The sequence below is a fragment of the Nelumbo nucifera genome, chromosome 6, assembly GCF_055504915.1.
Source record: "Nelumbo nucifera cultivar China Antique chromosome 6, China Antique-T2T, whole genome shotgun sequence".
NCBI classification, from domain to species: Eukaryota; Viridiplantae; Streptophyta; class Magnoliopsida; order Proteales; family Nelumbonaceae; genus Nelumbo; species Nelumbo nucifera.
In genome coordinates, this window is record NC_142654.1 from 48143365 (window position 1) to 48162151 (window position 18787).

General features: G+C 42.9%; 1 protein-coding gene and 1 non-coding gene across 2 annotated transcripts; both read right to left on the bottom strand.

Moving 5' to 3' along the window:
• Positions 1–258: 258 nt before the first annotated feature.
• On the bottom strand, positions 259–990 carry LOC104590360 (uncharacterized). The gene has a single exon (XM_010248993.1). The coding sequence runs from the start codon at positions 988–990 to the stop codon at positions 259–261; it is 732 nt and encodes a 243-aa protein (XP_010247295.1).
• A 14810-nt stretch (positions 991–15800) lies between these two features.
• On the bottom strand, positions 15801–15907 carry LOC148791018 (small nucleolar RNA R71). The gene has a single exon (XR_016078058.1). It is a non-coding gene; the product is annotated as a small nucleolar RNA R71 (small nucleolar RNA).
• Between the last annotated feature and the right edge of the window lie 2880 nt (positions 15908–18787).

An 18787-nucleotide genomic window follows, 5' to 3' on the forward strand; every position in this document is an offset into this window, starting at 1 on the left:
ACATACAAACCATTGGGTCTGGGTCGGAGCATATGCATGACCCGACCTGACCCGATATTTTATCTTCTTCGCCCGCATACAGCTACAGTGGTCGCTCGACAACGTCACCGGTTTTTACACCCATTCACATTGTATTCACGCCGGAATGGAAGGTAAGGTTCTTGTTAAATACAATGAACTTGTTAAAGAAAGAAAGAAGAAAAGAAGAAACCCTGCAACAATTGAACCATGCATTCTCTTCTCTCTAACGTAAGTATCTTAATCAGTTGGCATCTCATGGCGACACAAAGGGCATACATTCCTCTGTTCCAACCACCGAACTATGCATTCTCCGTGGAAAACATGTGAGCAGGGCATCTCTTTAACTTGTTCATTCAACGAAAACACCTCCAGGCAAACCCCACAACAAATATTAGATTCTCCATTCCCGAATCTGTGTGTTGGCAGGGCGTCTATCGAAGCCAAAGATGCAGGAACGACGCTGATATGCTCACTGCTGACTTCTGTGCTCTCCCTCACTGCCTCAGCAATCTGCTCGTCTTCATCGTATCCATGATGCGTCGTCTGAACCTCAACCCTTGCAACGATTACAGTGGTCTTGGGCTTCGTGACCAACGAAAATGAATCCTCGGCTACCTCGCGAGCGTAATCGGACAACACTTGTTTTATAAACTTGTTAGTCTCTGGGAAGGAGTAGTTCATGAAAGAGAGGCTTTGCCCGATAACATGTTCGGTCGCCCACGGGAGAAACAAGAGTGACAACCAGAACGGGATCGATACTGTACGATTCTCTTCTTCTACTTCTACAATGACTGATTCATCTTCTTCACTAGATCTTCCAATCCATTGACGCTTCTCATCGACGCTCAGTTTGATTAACACTCTGATATCATTGCATTCTAATGGTGGTTTCAAGATTTCTGCAGATTTCATGGCACTTAATTCTAGAAAACGAACGTGCTGAAGCAGAGGAATCGTTATTTCTGACATAGCAACTCTCTCACGCTGAACTCTAAAACTCAATAGAATTAAGACTTCTATCGATCGAGCTATATGCTTTTAAAGAAACAGACTTTCTAATTTTGGTGAAGATTACAGTAGAAACTGTAAATAAAAACTTTGGTGAAGATTATGGTCTTTGGAAAGTAATAGATTTTCTACTTGGACACAAAGTCTGAAACAGTGTAGAAATTAGTCCGACTCACTCGGGATATGTTGGTTACCTACCAAGAGTAGGATTCTCTTTTCCTCCCGCTATGTACCCCTTAGATGAGGAAGGAACACCACTCCAAAAAGAACTCCCTAACTGTTAACTCGGCTGACGAAATATGTCGTTTTTACCAAAATACCCCGTACATAAGTTAGGGGCGTGAAATGCTTTTTTTTTTTTTTTCTTAAATGACCAAAATGGGCATCACACCCCCTATTCACTATTACCCAAATACTTTGAGATTTTAGCCTAAATCCTCCTGAACCTCAGCCCAACTCCGTCCGAGAACAGATCTCCGTTAGACTTCTTGCCAATATCACATTGGAAAATTGTTGGATATAGAAGGAATTGTAATATCGGCCGCATATAAACTCTGGCACCAGAGAAGGTCTGTGTCACCATTGCTTGCTGTTGTCTAAGAAGACTTATTTTTTGCCTTCGCTGGGGAAGAAGAGATTATTTTTCGCTACAACCGGAGAAAAAGGTAACCTATTGCACAATACTACAAGAAGAGGTAAGAAATTTCTTTTGTTTGAGTCTAGGCAATATAAGAAAATGGGGCTATAGTTACTGTATTTTAGCTACGGTCATAAAAACCGTAGCTAAAACATAGGATATAGCCACGGACAGCTTGGCTAAAAGAAACGTATAGCCACGGTTTTAAGGTATTCATACCTATAAGTCACAATAGTAGAAATTAATTAATAGCTATGGTCATTTAGTTTGTAGCTAAAGAGCATTTTCTCCGTGGGTAAAAGCTATTTACAATTATAACCACGGTTTTTAGTTATCTGTAACTGTGAAATTTATCTTTAGCTACAGTCCTTTTATCCGTGGCTAAGTAACACTTTATCTGTAGCTAAAAGTTATATATGGCTATAGCCACGAATTTTAGTTATTTGTAGAGGTAAATTTATTTAAAAATATTATAAAATTAATTAATTTAAAAAAATTTAACATAAAATAATAAACTAGTAAATATTTACTAAAATGATTAAAATTTAATATAATGTATGGAAATTTAATAAATAATATTAATATAATATTAATTAAAAATATTTATTATTTATTAATTACCACTGAGAGTAAATTAATCACTAAGAAATTATTAAAATAAATAAATATGATTAATAATTAATAATTAACAATTAACAAATTATTAGTTCTTTATTAATGATGAATAATAATAATAAATTAACGATTGGTATCTAGTAATACTTAAACTAGAAAATAAGTTATTACTAATTTCATAAGTGATGGAGGGTGATTTGGCCCGACCTAATAATAAGGGGACACGTGGACGTGACTCGACATAAGTGACAACTCAGCTAATCAGTTTGGGACAACTCAGCGCAATAAAGCTCGTTGACCTAGCCCGCCGAAAGTGGCAGCTCGCTACAAGATGATACTCCGTTGCCCCGAGCTAAGACCCTCCCAAGTAGGAAACACCCCGAGCTAAGATTCCCACAAGTAGGGAGAATCCCGAACTGAAGACACTTCGGGTTAAGCCCGTCAGCTCCCTAACATAAGCTCGCTCCTGCCTAAGGCTGCCTCAGGGACCCGCCTCGGAGAAGCACTTCGGCGCATCACCAGCAGCTCGGTGTAAGGTAGCTCGCTGTAGAGCATTTCGGCGTAAGGTAGCTCGCTGCGGGGCAGTTCGGCGTATCATGGAAGATTTTCTGCCTGACAACCGTGTTAGACAGTTGTATGCCCTTAGCTCCAATCAGATTGATGTACATTATGGCATCTATTGTAAATGAATAAAGTACATATTCGATTCATGTTCTTGTGGTATGTTTCTGTGTAATACCCTTAAACTGGACACTTATGAGACTCGTGTTAGTTTAGAATGTTTACAGCCGTTGGATAAGTCTGGGTAGATTTATCCTGCCAAAGCTGACACTAGTGTGCTACCAAATGTTGGGGTGGCCTGTCTCAGCTGCCAGGGTGAGACCCAAGGCACATGCAGTGTAGGTTTATTTGAAACCCTGAACCGGACCAGATTTCCAGTATTGCCCTGGACCTTGGAGATTGATGAGAAAAACTGGAAAGTTACACCTGACCTTAGACTCGACTATGATACTGCACTAGGTGTCAGATTGGGCTATCTTTGATGTGCCAATCAGTGAGATCCTTAGAGGGGGTCAAAACCTGGGTATGTTAGGACAATCCGAGATCTCATCTGAGTGGGTGGTCATAGTGATAGGATCAGCCCCTTTGTCGGACAAAGGTAATGATCGAGGAAGCACTCTCTTTGATGGAAACCAAGACTGTCAGTAGCCGATTTCAATCGTTGAGATTTGTTTTTGCAAAATATATTTTATATATGGATATAAATATATCCGTTGGTACAAGTCTTCACCGCGCACTTATTAGTCTCTGGTATAGGAACCTGGCCCCCAGGTCGATAAGGAGCTGGACCCAGTTCGTACAAGTCTTCACCGCGCACTTTGTCACCAGCAAGCGGTGCCCCCGAACTGAGGAGAGCCTCCTCGGTATAGTCCAGAAGGAAGGGGAGTCCATCCGGGGCTATATCAAGCGATTCAACGACGCGTGCTTACAGATACCACACCTAGACCCCGCAATACAGCTCATAGCGGCCGAGAGGGGAGTGACGTACAAGGAATTCAAATGGCACATGGTAGTCAACCAGCCCGCGACCATAGCTGAATTCCTCAAGCTCACGGACAAGTTCATAAGAACGGAGGAAGAGATCAATCAAAGAGCTGAGGACGGGATTGAAAAAAGGAAGAGGGAAAGCGAGCCTCCCCACCAAGATGGCAGGAGGAAGAAAGACCCAGCTCGAGGGGCGAAGCCAAGTCAGCCATTCCGAGCTCCTGTGGCAGATCGGGCAGATTGCACACCCTTGAACGCGAAGCGGGCTGAGATCCTGATGATGATCAAGGACGCCCCGTACGTAAAGTGGCCACCCCGTCTGAAAGGAAACCCGAATGAGAGGAATAGAAACTTGTATTGCAGCTTTCATAGAAACCACGGTCATAGTACCGAACACTGTAAGAATCTCTGCGACAAAAAAAAGGAACTCATTCGTTGCGGATACCTAAGAAACTTTGTACAGAATAATGGTAATAATAATAATAATAAGGCAGGTCAGCAGGGGGAGCGCAGTAGGGATATACCCGAGTCCAACAACCGGCCAGCAGAGCAGTCACAGAAGCAGCCCCCGGAGGAAAGGCTAGTTTGGGGAACGATCCATGTGATTGTTGGAGGATCGATTGTAGCGGATTGCACCTCGGCAGTAGCTCGGGCATCAACCCGTGAGGCCACCAGAGAAGAACAAAATCCCCCAAAGCGGCCGAGGACAGAAGATCCCAAATTCTTCACCAAAGACGACGCGCACGGGGTTCACTACCCCCACGACGACGCACTCGACATAAAGGTAAAAATCAATGATTTTGAAGTTCGGCACATACTTGTCGACTCCGACAATCCAACAGACATCCTTTTCAAAGCGGCTTTCGACAAACTCGAGTTCCAAGAAAGTCACTTAAAGCCCGCGAACACCCCACTGGTCGGCTTCAGCGGAGAAGAAGTGAGGCCCCTAGGAAAGGTTACAGTTCCTGTGGAAGTCGGCATGTGGCTTAACACGGTAAGACTCAAGCACGACTTCTTGGTGGTTGCGACCCCCGCCCCATACAATGCCATAGTAGGTCGACCAATCACCCACGCTTTAAGAGCTGTGGTGTCCACTTACTATTTAGCCATGAAGTTCCCCACGGACTTCGGCATTGGGGTAGTGCGGGGCGACCAGCTTGAGTCCCGCAAGTGCTACATCGCCGCCCTCAAAGGAAAGGCTAAGGTGGCCAACAACCTCGAGCTGGAGAGGCCCATGGAATAGAACGAGGAGCGAGCTGCGCCCACGGAGGAGACCGTTCCCATCCCTGTCTCGGCAGAGGACCCGACCTGGACACTTCAGGTCGGTGTTTCCTTGGAGGAGCCCTTGCGATCCGATCTGGTACGCTTCTTACTCAGTAACTTAGATGTTTTCGCTTAGTCCGCAGCAGAAATGCCCAGCATAGACCCTAACCTCATAACTCACAAACTTAATACTGACCCTGTAGTTAGGCCTATTAAACAGAAGAAACGCAACCTAGCCCCAGAACGATGGAGGGCGGTCGACGAGGAGGTTGGGAAGCTCCTCGCAGCAGACTTCATAAGGGAAGTTCATTACCCGAGCTGGGTAGCCAACCCCGTTCTGGTGAAAAAGGCCAACGGAAAGTGGCGCATGTGCGTCGACTACACCGACCTAAACCGAGCTTGCCCGAAAGATTGCTTCCCCCTCCCCAGGATCGATCGCCTAGTGGACGCGACCTCAGGGCACGAGTTGCTAAGCTTCCTGGATGCCTACTCGGGCTACAACCGAATCAGGATGGACCCGGCCGACGAGGAAAAGACCGCTTTCATAACCGAGTTCGGCCTGTACTGCTACAAGGTTATGCCCTTCGGACTGAAAAACGCTGGGGCAACCTTTCAAAGGCTTGTGAATAAGCTGTTTCAACCCTTAACTGGCAGTAAAATAGAATGTTATGTAGATGACATGCTCGTCAAAACCCAATTTTCACATAAGTTAATACAAGATTTGCATTCTGTCTTTCAAATTCTACGCCAATTTAGCATGAAGCTAAACCCAAACAAGTGTGTCTTCGGTGTCACCTTGGGTAAATTCCTAGGATACATTGTCAACCAGCGCGGTATTGAGGCCAACTCGGACAAAATAAAGGCCATCTTAGATATGAGATCACCCCGAAAAGTAAAAGAGATTCAGAGGTTGAACGGTAGGATAGCCACTCTGAGTCATTTTATGTCCAAATCGGCAGACCGCTGCCTGCCTTTCTTTAAGGCAATGAAAAGCAAAGGGTTCGAATGGAACCCAGGTTGCCAGCTCACGTTTGACGAGCTAAAAAGGTACCTCGCCGGTATCCCAGTTTTGACCCAGCCCAAAGAGGGCGATGTCCTAGAGCTGTATCTCTCAGCAAGTGACGAAGTGGTTAGCTTGGTACTAATAATGGTAGTAAATCGGGTCCAACGACCCATCTACTATGTTAGTAAAGTATTACAGGGAGTAGAGACGAGATACCCGGAGATAGAAAAACTATCCTACGCATTGGTCATTGCAGCCCGTAAGCTCCGCCCATACTTCCAAGCCCATACCATTATCGTCCTCACCGACAAACCCCTGAGGCAAGTGATACTCAGACCCGAGGTCTCTGGTCGATTGACGAAGTGGGCCATCGAGCTCAGTGAGTACGACCTCCAGTTCAAGCCGCGAACTGCTATCAAGGCCCAAGCCTTGGCGGATTTTGTTGCAGAATGCACGTTTAGCTCCAAAGTCCCTAGCCTAGTTGAGCACGAAGCCCCCAGTTCGGGTGAGCTCGTTGCTCCCAGGCCGGTTGAGTCCAATGAAGGGATGAGAGATCCATTGTATGGACACCCAAATCTTGCGGAATAAGGTGGCGAATTTCAAAAAAATATTCTCTCCCTTCAACTGGGAATTGCATTCCCTATTTTAGAAAAATCATATTTTTCAAGGATTAATCTTGAACCATAAATCGGACCAGATCTGAACAAAAGCAGTAGGAGAGGATTATACCTAATACGGAGAAATAATATCTCCCAACGAAGGTGTTCACACCCAAGGAAAGATCCAAAGACTGCTCCCACAGAAGATGGCGCAGTGTAGGATGGAGCATAATCAGCAGTGTTCTCTCCAAGAACCTAATCATTCGCAAGAAGTAGCAGGATGGCACGTGAGCACAGCTTTCCACCAATCCCCTCACAAGGAACTGATGTCAAGATCGAATCTTGATTTCTCCCACTGAACTAGAGATCGAACTGGTAGGTGAGGCAGCAATAGGAAGGAGGCGGCAAGAAAGAATTTGGCAGGGTTGCTTAATTCTTCCTTCTATGATTTTCAGCTCTGAAGAGGATATGAATATGTGTCTTCTAAAGGCTGCCGCCCCCTCCTTCTTTTGTAACCTTAAAGGGATCAGCTCCTAATCCCATTAGGAGTTGCTGATCCCAATCATATTTCGATCAGACATCCCTTTAAGTGATACGGGTAAATCCTTATCTTATCTGTAGATTGGATCAGCCTTCTCCTAATCTCATTAGGAGGTTTCCAGATCTGAATCACATTCAGATTTGGACTCTTTGAGTGGATAGGGTTAAGACCTTGTCCTATCTGCTAATCCAATCCAAGAATTCGCCCCTTATTTAACTGATTAAATTAGCCCAGTTTGAAATGGGCTTTAGGCCCATTAATGTTATGTGCTCACTTAGCCTTCCTAACTGCTGCCCAGTTGGGCTTCCTTGTATGGCGTGGGACCCAAACATTAATCTACACATCAACCACATGGGTTCAGCCCAACCTATGTAACAAGGCCTAGCCGAATACACTGTTATGGACAATGCACCCCCTGAAATCCATCGCATGGGCTCTATGGGCCCAACACTTACCCTAAGTGGTCCCTGGGCCAAGCCACCTTGTAACACCAAGACACTATGGGCGGATGCAAGATTAGCCCATCAGGTATCATCCTCAATGGTCTTACACTTAACCTCTCAGCCCATAATGATCAAACACTGCCCGACAAGAGAGGACCTCTCCCTTGGCTGCAAGGAACAGTGTTGCACTCTCTTCTTATATGGATCCCAGGAATTAAAACCTTTTGTAAACATTTTAGAAACCGTAATATATATACTTTTATATCTCATATAAAATATATTTTGCAAAACAAATCTCAACGATTGAAATCGGCTGCCGGCAGTCTTGGTTTCCATCAGAGAGAGTGCATCCCCAATCATTACCTTTGTCTGACAAAGGGGATGATCTTGTCACTATGATCACCCACTCAGATGAATTCTCAGACTGTCCCAACATACCCAGGTTTCGACCCCCACTAAGGATCTCACTGATTGGTACATCAAAGACAGCCCAATCCGACACCTAGTGCAGTATCATAATCGAGTCTAGGGGTCGGGTGTAACTTTCCAGTTTTGCCCATTAATCTCCAAGGTCCATGGCAATACTGGAAATCTAGTTTGGTTCAAAGATTCAATTAATCCTACAATGTATGTGCCTTGGGTCTCACCCTGGTGGCTGAGACAGGCCACCCCAACCGACTTGGTGGCACATCAGTGTCAGCCTTATCAGGATAGGTCTCCTTAGACCGGCCCACTGGCTGTGAACATTCTAAACTAACACGAGTCTCATTAAGTGTCCAGTTTAAGGGTATTGCACAGGAACATGAATCAAATATGTACTTTATTCATTTACAATAAACTCATAATGTACATCATTCTGGTTGAAGCTAAGGGCATAAAAAAACTGTCTAACAGCTCCCACTTGCACTTAGGTCCAATCTGGTATAAGCCGGAGTCCCATGCTATCTAGGCCCAATCCTATCAGCTGATCCATCTCAGAATTCGCCCCTTTTAATTGACTGATCAAATCAGCCCAGTTCGAAATGGCTTAAGGCCCATTTAAGGTTATGTACTCACTTAGCCTTCCAAACTGCTGCCCAGTTGGGCTTCCTTGTATGGCATGGGACCCAAACATTGATCTACACATCAGCCACATGGGTTCAGCCCAGCCTTTGTTACAAGGCCTAGCTGAATACACAGTTATGGACAGTGCACCCCCTGAAACCCATCTTATGGGCTCTATGGGCCCAACACTTACCCTAAGTGGTCCCTGGGCCAAGCCACCTTGTAACACCCAGGGACTGTGGGCAGATGCAAGATTAACCCATCAGGTATTATCCTCAATGGTCTTACACTTAACCTCTCAGCCCATAATGATCAAACACTGCCCGACAAGGGAGGACCTCTCCCTCGACTGCAAGGAACAGTGTTTCCATCAGAGAGAGTGCATCCCCGATCATTACCTTTGTCCGACAAAGGGGCTGATCCTGTCACTATGATCACCCACTCAGATTAATTCTCGGACTGTCTCAACATATCCAGTTTTTGACCCCCACTAAGGATCTCACTATTGGTACATCAAAGACAACCCAATCCGACATATAGTGTAGTATCATAATCGAGTCTAGGGGTTAGGTGTAACTTTCCAGTTTTGCCCATCTATCTCCAAGGTCCAGGGCAATATTGGAAATCTGGTCCGGTTCTAAGGTTCTATTAATCCTACACTGCATGTGCTTCGGGTCTCACCCTGGTAGCTAAGACAAGCCACCCCAACAGTTGGCCGCACACCAGTGTCAGCCTTGGCAGGATAAATCTCCCCAGACTTACCCAATGGCTATGAACATTCTAAACTAACACAAGTCTCATTGAGTGTCCAGTTTAAGGGAATAACATAGAAACACACCACAGGAACATGAATCAAATGTGTACTTTATTCATTTACAATAAATTCCTAATGTACATAATTCTGATTGAATCTAAGGGCATACAACTGTCTAACAGCTCCCACTTGCACTTAGGTCCAATCTGGTATAAGCCGGAGTCACATACTTTTCACGTGTTTCTCGAACACTTTCTGTGTCAGTGGCTTAGTTAATGGGTCTGCTATATTCTCCACTGATGCTACCTTCTGAATCAAGATATCCCCTTTACCAACAATCTCCCGAAGTACGTGGTACTTCCTCTCGATGTGCTTCGACTTCGAGTGGGCTCGTGGCTCCTTAGCTTGAGCAATCGCTCCATTGTTGTCACACAACAATGGGATGGGTGATGTGCTGGACGGAACTACTCCCGATTCGTGAACGAACTTCTTCATCCACACGGCTTCCTTGGCAGCTTCACTTGCAGCAATGTATTCGGCCTCGGTTGTGGAGTCTGCTGTGGACCCCTGCTTGCTGCTTTTCCAGCAAACAGCACACGATACTATCGTGAAAACATATCCAGATGTAGACTTTCTATCATCCGGATCCGACTGGAAATCCGCATCTATATACCCTTGGATCTGTAGTGAACTACCATCAAATACCAGACAAAACTCTTTTGTTCTTCGAAGGTACTTAAGTATGCATTTTACAGCAGTCCAATGCTCCTGTCCTGGGTTGGCCTGGAATCTGCTTACTACACTCACTGCCTGGGCGATGTCAGGACGAGTGCACAGCATGGCATACATGATGCTCCCTACGGCTGAGGCATAGGGAACGTCTTTCATGCTCTCGATCTCCTCAGAGGTCTTTGGAGACATCTTCTTGGAGAGATTGACTCCATGTCTGAAAGGAACATTTCCTTTCTTGGAGTTTTCCATGCTGTATCTCTTGACTATTTTGTCAATATAAGTAGATTGGGATAATCCTATTATCCGCTTCGATCTATCTCTATAGAGTCGAAGACCCAGTATATAAGAGGCTTCTCCATGGTCTTTCGTGGAGAATTGCTGTGATAGCCATACTTTTATCGTAGTTAACATTCCCACTTCATTCCTAATGAGCAGAATGTCATCTACATACAGAACTACAAACGTAATCTTGTCACCACTGGTCTTCCTATAAACATAGGGTTCATCCGGATTTTGTTCAAAATCAAACTTTTTGACCGTAGAGTCAAATCGGATGTTCCAACTTCTAGAAGCTTGCTTGAGTCCATATATGGATCTATTCAACTTACAAACCATGTGTTCCTGACCCGCAACTACAAAGCCTTGCGGTTGCTGCATATAGATATGTTCAGTAAGATCTCCATTCAGGAACGCAGTTTTGACATCCATCTACCAAATCTCATAGTCATAGTAAGCTGCTACAGCTAGTAGGATCCTAATGGATTTAAGCATGGCCACGGGCGAAAAGGTTTCCTCATAATCGATGCCTTCTTTCTGAGTGTATCCTTTTGCCACCAGACGAGCTTTGTAGGTCTCAACCCTGCCATCTGGGCCCTTCTTCCTCTTGTAGATCCATTTGCAACCAATTGCTTTTACCCCAGAGGGCGGATCCACTAGAGTCCAGACTCCATTGGTTTCCATTGAGTCCATCTCAGCTCTCATGGCATCTACCCATTTAAGGGAGTCTATGTCCAACATAGCTTCTGTATATGTTACGGGATCCTCTTCACTAGTCAAGGTTTCGACCAGGTAACTATCCTGATCGTAACCAAAACGGACCAGTGGCCTGGACACCCGGGTAGATCTTCTAGGTTGGTCACTACCTGGAACTTGTGGGACACCTCCCACTGCATCTGAGCTCTCCTCATCAAGAACAATTTCCTAGCGAAGATTGTCCAGGAAGTACTCATTTTTCAAGAATTATGCATTCCAACTACAGAACACCTTCTGCTCACTTGGATCATAGAATAGGTAGCCCACTGAGCCCTTTGGGTAGCCTACGAATAGGCAACGACTGGTCTTGGATTCCAATTTGTTCGGATTCGTTCTTTTAATGTGAGCCGAACAACCCCAAATCTTTAAGTGTCGTAAACTTGGTTTTTGCTCACTTGGATCAGCACGTATATCGCAGTCTCTAATGCGTATCCCCAAAAGGATGTGGGTAACTCTGAATGGGTGAGAAGTGACCGGACCATATCTAATAAGGTCCTATTCCTCCTCTTTGAAACACCATTAAGTTGTGGAGTAGCAGGAGGAGCTAACTGTGATACTATCCCATTTACCTTTAAGTAGTCCCTGAATTCGTCAGAGAGATATTTGCCGCCTCGATCTGATCGAAGGGACTTAATTTCTCTCCCTAACTGTTTCTCGACCTCTTGTATGAACTCTTTGAACTTTTCAAAGGATTCAGACTTATGTCTCATTAGGTACACATAACCATAACGAGAATAGTCATCGGTGAATGTAATGAAATACACGTGTTGGTTACGGGTCCTAACACTCAGGGGACCACATACATCAGTATGTATAAGGTCAAGCGTGCCTGTACATCTTTCCAGCTTACCGTTAAATGGCCTCTTTGTCATCTTACCCTGAAGGCAAGGCTCACAAGTGGGAAGATCTTCTACAGTTAGAAAATCCAAAGGACCATCCTTTACTAGTCTGGTGATTCGGTCAATACCGATATGGCCAAGTCAGTAATGCCACAAGCACGTGGGATTAACTGTATCACGTGCTCTTTTCTTGGGGATTTTGGCCGACGTAGTTTCGGCTATGTTATTTTCTAGAGAAGGATGTAGAACATAGAGACCGTTCTCCAGTTCCCCATATGCGATGAATTTATTGTTTCTTTTAATAGTAATCGTATTACTGAAAAAGACAGAATATCCATCCGCACACAGTTTTGAGACAGAAATCAAATTTCTTCTTAGATTTTGCAGAAAAAGACAATCTTTAAGTACAATATTTCCTTCTCTAAATTTTAATTCTACCGTGCCTATTGCCGTAGCTGCAACGCTTGCAGAAGTCCCCAAGTAGAGCATCACTTCTCCATCATTCAGCCTTCTGCTTACCTTGAACTCCTACAGTGAGTTACACGTATGAGTTGAAGCCCCGGAGTCAATACACTAGGACACAGAAGCCACCCATAAATTAGTTTCTATGACACAAGATTCGAAATTACCTTTCTTGGATTCCAGGTACTGAGGACAGTTCCTCTTCCAGTGGCCGGTTTGTTTGCAGAAGTGACATGCGTCTGCTGTCCTGTCCTTCTTCTGCTTCTTGGGCTTGGTAGTCTTCTTTTGAGGCTTCTTTGCCTTTCTCTTTTTCTTGCCCGTTTTGTTAGCTTCAACAAGCATCACCACAGGCTCATCCTTCTTAAGTAAGTCCTCGGCCCTTTGCAACATATTGCTTATCTCTTGGACGCTGACATTCAGCTTGTTCATATTGTAGTTTAATATGAACCCATTGAAGGAAGAGGGCAAGGAGTTCAGAATGGCATCTACTTGAGTGCCAAGATCTAGCCCGGATCCAAGGGCTTCCAGCTCGTTAATGTATCCCATCATCCGAAGACAATGGTCGTGAACTTTCTGCCCCTTGGACATCTGAGCGGTCATCAACATTTTCAAGACCTTCTGCCGAGTAGAACGGTTCTGCTCTTCATACATTGTTTTCAAACTGTCCAATTTGTCCTTAGAGAGTTTGATCTGATCGAACTACCTTTGTATTGAGTTGTCCAAAGAAGCAACGACATTGCAACGGGCTAGGGAGTTTTTATCCTCCCAATCTTGGAATTCTCTCCTACGGGCTTCAGAAGCCCTATCACCCGGACGTTCCGGGGTAGGAGACTTGATTACCTTATCCAATTTTTCAGATGTTAAAACCAGCATTAGGTTACGGTACCAGTCGGCATAGTTTGGGCCCTTAAGCTTGTTGTCGTCAAGAAACTTTGCAAATTGTCCGTTTGCCATTTTCTGATAAAACAACAAATATCAGTTCACAACCTTACTTGATTCATGTTCAAATCATAGACATGAATTTTAATCTATGTTCCATTCCCATTTGTTCATCTCTGAGTTTTCCCTCCTTCTCAGGGACGGATGATGAGAGTAGAATTTATCATATTTTTATCCCCAATTATTCTGTCTTTTATACTAAATTAGCATCTAATTTGACTCATATCTCTTGTATTTTGGTCCAGGGTATGAAAGAAGGCATCAAGAGCAAAGAAAGACAAATCGAATGATTTTTCACAGTTTCAACATCGTTCAGTGATTTGGGCCTAACTCGCGTCTCCGAACTCCGAATGGGCTGATTCAAGATCCACTGAAAAGATAAGAGAAAAAGCCACAACTTTCATGTTTTGGGCTTTCGCAGATTCGGCCTGAAGCGAAGTCAATTCCGGGCCCAAAGTCAGGGAAATTTCGTAGGAAGGCCCAATCCGCAGCTGAAGCCCAACTCGCAGAAAAGCCTGGCTGAAGCCCAATTCGCAGCGGATGTCTATTACGAATCCAAGAACAAGAAACTAAGAAGAATCCTTCTAGATCTAAATTCTTGATGTAATCTTAGAGTGAAAAAGGGATTGAGTTCAAGAGATAAAAATATAGGATTAGAATTAGGATAGGACTTTCTATTTCTTGTAAAGATCAACTTCAAGAGAAAGTAGGAGACCACCCCCTCCCCTTTAATCTATATAAAGGAGGGGGCGGACCAGCTTTAGGCATCACTTGATCACTGAATCATTCAATCATTCAACTTCTGATTTGAATCAAGGAGCAATGAGCAATCAGTCAAGAAGGGTTCAAGAAAGGTTCAAGAATTCAAGAAACTTCAAGAAGAGGAGATCTCAGCACCATGGGCGAATTCAAGAATTCTTTCTTCCCCTTTCTTTGTTTTAATTCTTCCATTATGAACTGATTTGTTTTCTTGCTAGGGCTGTGGAAAGCCTAACCATGTTAATGAATATATTTTTATCTTCTTGATTTATCCAAGATTGTGATTTCCATATAGTCTATGAATTATTGTGCTTAATGTAATTAAGAGCTTGGCCACCTTTTAATTGATTTGGGTTATGTGAATGAATTGAGAGAGGAATTCACATAATTGACAGAATAATTCATAGTGTGAATTGAATGGTATATAGAGATATATATACATGATTCATCTGAATTTAATGGTTTTCTTGGACTTGATGCACTTCCATCTTGAGAGCTCTACTCGAGAGATCGAAGGGTTACCTGATGGGCGTAGGTTTAGTATATCTCGAGAGAGAATATTAAATAGATTTGTGAAAATCTCAGCTTATGGTAATAACAATTAGTCTTGGATAATTGGACCCATCAATATTCATTGCATTGGTTAGGTGGACCAAAAGTCCTAGCGATTCCATCATTTGCGTATTCGATTAGTGATCACCCTTGTTTTTATTTTCTTTGTTCCAGTTTTTATTTTCAGTAGTTCTTGTTTCCTTAAATCTAAATTTTGACTGTCCAAATAATTAGGGAAGACTGTGATTCTAATACTTATTTTGTTAAATCCCTGTGGGAACGATATTATTATACTACTTGATAACTAGTGCACTTGCTAGGGTTATATATTTATAGCTATCAAGTTTTTGGCGCCGTTGCCGGGGATTTAATCCTAAAATAATATTAGAATTTGTTAACCTTGATTAATCTGGACCTTTTATTTCTGTTATTATTTTTATTTTTATTTTTATTTGTTTGTTCGAATTTTTTTTTGTTGGTTCAGATTTACTAGTGCATGACACGCACTAGATAGGAAGGGTTAGCTGAATTCGATCCAGAAATTGAAAGGGCCCTTCGTTGTTGCAAAGGGCCAACAAAGGAAAATCAAGAGAAGAGGTTGTTATTTGTGAACCAGCCATAGAGATAGAAGGAGAGATGGCAGAAGGAAATCGCACCCTCTTGGACTATGCTTGTCCAAACATTGATGGGGCGACATCCAGCATTTGCAAGCCTACCATCCACGCCAATAATTTTGAAATAAAGCTTGCAATAATTCAAATGATCCAAACTAGTATTCAGTTTAGTGGGTTACCAAGTGATGACCCTAATGCACACATCGTTAACTTCCTTGAAATATGTGATACATTTAAACACAATGGAGTTAGTGATGATGCAATTAAGTTAAGATTATTTCCTTTTTCATTGCGTGATAGAGCTAAAGATTGGCTCAACTCACTCCCTGCAGGAAGCATCACCACTTGGAATGATATTACCACTTTTGGCTAAATATTTCCCACCCTCCAAAACAGCAAAATTAATTAATGATATTACCACTTTTGCCCAATTTGAGAGGGAGTCCTTGTATGAAGAATGGGAACGATTCAAGGAAATGCTTAGGAAGTGTCCTCACCATGGGATACCAACTTGGCGACAGATTCAGACATTTTACAATGGTATTAACCCCTCTAATCGATCTATTATTGATGCAGCCGCAGGTGGTACGATCATGAGGAAAACACCGGAAGAAGCTTATGACCTAATAGAGGAGATGGTGTCAAACAACTACCAGTGGAGCAATGATCGAACCAATCAGAGGGGAGTACACCATATCGATTCCCTTGCAGCCATATCTGCACAACTTGCTAGTCTGAATAAGAAGTTTGATGCTTTTAATATTGCGCCATTAATACACCATCTAGCATCTCATGCGATTTATGTGGTCAAATAGGACATACTAATTCTGATTGTCAATTAAATAGTCCTTGTATTTCCCATGATGCAGTAGAGATCAAAAGTCTCGACACAGGTAAGATCTTCAAGGTGAATGGACATCGATTGAAATTGTTCCACGAGGATGCAAATGTCCCCTCTACGGTAGACATCTCGTTGGACATTCCTCGGTATTCATTGGATTAAAGGAGCAAAAAGAGGACGTCGAGCATAACGACATTAAACAATTGCGCTTCTGGGAGGCAACCCATTATGTTTAGTTAATTTTGTTATTTTGTTTGGTTTTGATTTTTGTGTTTAGTAGGAACCTCAAAAAAAAAAAAGCGAACAGGGAAGTACCCCCAAATCCTTCTACTTTATGCATAATCGCATACATTGGGGACAATGTATAACTTAAGTGTGGGGGGATTAGGGAAATCTGATGGAAATTTGAGATACCTTACCATCTTGAAATTTCTGCTCCCGAAAACTTATCCTTGAACGATTTCAACTTATCAAATATCATGTGCTTAGGCTGAATAGATAAGATAGGATGCAAGCATGACTAACTGAATCTTTCTTGGCTGCATATGGTACCTCATGATTTTAATCGATCAATAGGCAAGATGCATAAGGGTTTGATTGATTTTCACATATTTATCTGTCAAACATGGGTTGATTATTCTAGAACTTGCTGTGTTAGGCATATAGAGACCACGATCATTGAATTCATGGATCAGGCAGTGAAACCCTGTGATTCTTGTGAAAAAAAAGGGGGAGTTTGAAAATAAAATCGTGACTATCACCTTTCTCAGGGACAGAGACAGCGACTTGTCTCTGGAAATGTGGGAAACCACATAGGGTGCATGGAGCCAACTGTTTCAGCTGCAAAACTCCACCACCTTTCTGTGAAGGATCATATCCACTCATCATATGAGTTTTCCCTTTGGCCTCTGTCAGACAAGGTTCAGAGCCATTTTCAGGTAAACCTTTCTGTCCAGTGAGTGCTCACCCATCATATTCGTGAACGCCAAGGTACCGTGAGAGAGTTCCCATTTTCTGGTGAAGCCCCTTCCACATCGGTCTATGACGCCACTATCATCTTATGAAACACTTGGACAAGCCCAACAGCAAATGGATAGCCCATTTTCTGGTGCGTTTCCTCATTACTGAAGGACCCATCCTCATGCTAATGATGGAAGGCCTTTAGAGAGTTTATCACATGAATCTCCCTATCACGTGCACTCATATTTACTGGAGGGAACAAGAATTACACCCTAATTTATTTTAGGTCAAACCAAAGTGGCTCCCACTGACTTTCATAAAGCCAGATTTCGGTGGGCCTAAATCAGCTAGGGTTCCGCACGTAACCTCTTCAGGAGGTGTGGGGCCCACCATTGAGGGAGGTCATCCAATGACCAGGAGGGACACCATGGCAATGATGTGCATTCAGCCATGGTGTGCGCAAGAGCCACTATCGAATCTGCATGGGCCAAGCACTTATGGCCCATGAACGTAGCACATCACACATCCATACATCACATGCAGGGAGGAATTGATCCAATCAATTAATTATCTGTAAAAGCCCATTTGAAGCCCATTTTAATCCATAATATTAACAATTAATATCATCTAGGTATATGGGCCGAATCAGGGTTACCCAGTTTGGCCCATATAGCTTGTTCTTTTGAAGTGGGCTTTTGGCAGTTTTAACAATTTAAAACTGGGCCTTACAGGTTGGGCCAAATTAAATATCCAATTAATTATCAATCCTTAGGCCCATTAAACAAAAATTAGGGCTGATATACAGCCTCAATCGAACCCCAGATCCGGTCCAAACAATTTGAACCAATCTTGGTTCGAATGGGTCTAGGGTTTGATTTTTAATTAAATCTTTAATTCAAGAAAATAATCTAAAATTAAAGAACTGATAAAAAAAAACAAGAATCAGTCAATCCAAAGCTGTTCGTACAATCCATCTTGCAAAACAGAGGTTAGATCACAGAATGCAGTTTCATAAACTGCAAATCGCAGGTAGCGAATGTCCCATCTACGAAATCTCCTTCCTTGCGCCGCCATCTTTGATCCAAAAAAATAAAATAAATAGAAAACCTAATTTCTATTATAATTACATCAGATCGAATACCTAATACATTGAGTCTAAAAATAAAAAATAATTATTTATAGACCAAATGTAATGAATAAATCAAGAAACTGCAAATCTTGCAGGTTCCCTGCGCAAACCAAGAATTCGATCTCCTCTTGTACGAACAACCCATAAATCAAGAAAATCATAAAGAACTATTCTAAACAATAATCAGATTTATATAAAATTAATTTCAAATTATTTGCCCATTAATTTTGGGAACAAATTTCCCAAAACCCATATCTGCGCAAATCGGGTAGAACACTTTCTGCCCATTTGCGCAGGTTCAGATCTGAATTAAATTGATTCAAGATTTGAACCATGGCTCTGATACCACTGAAGGGATGGGATATCCATCACATGGACGCCCAAGTCTTGCGGAATGGACTGGGCGAATTTCAAAAAAGAATTCTCCCATCTTTGCAGGGAATCGAATTCCCTAT

Bases quoted from the DNA above. Each gene is read 5' to 3' on its own strand.
- LOC104590360 (XM_010248993.1), bottom strand. From the start codon at position 990: ATGTCAGAAATAACGATTCCTCTGCTTCAGCACGTTCGTTTTCTAGAA.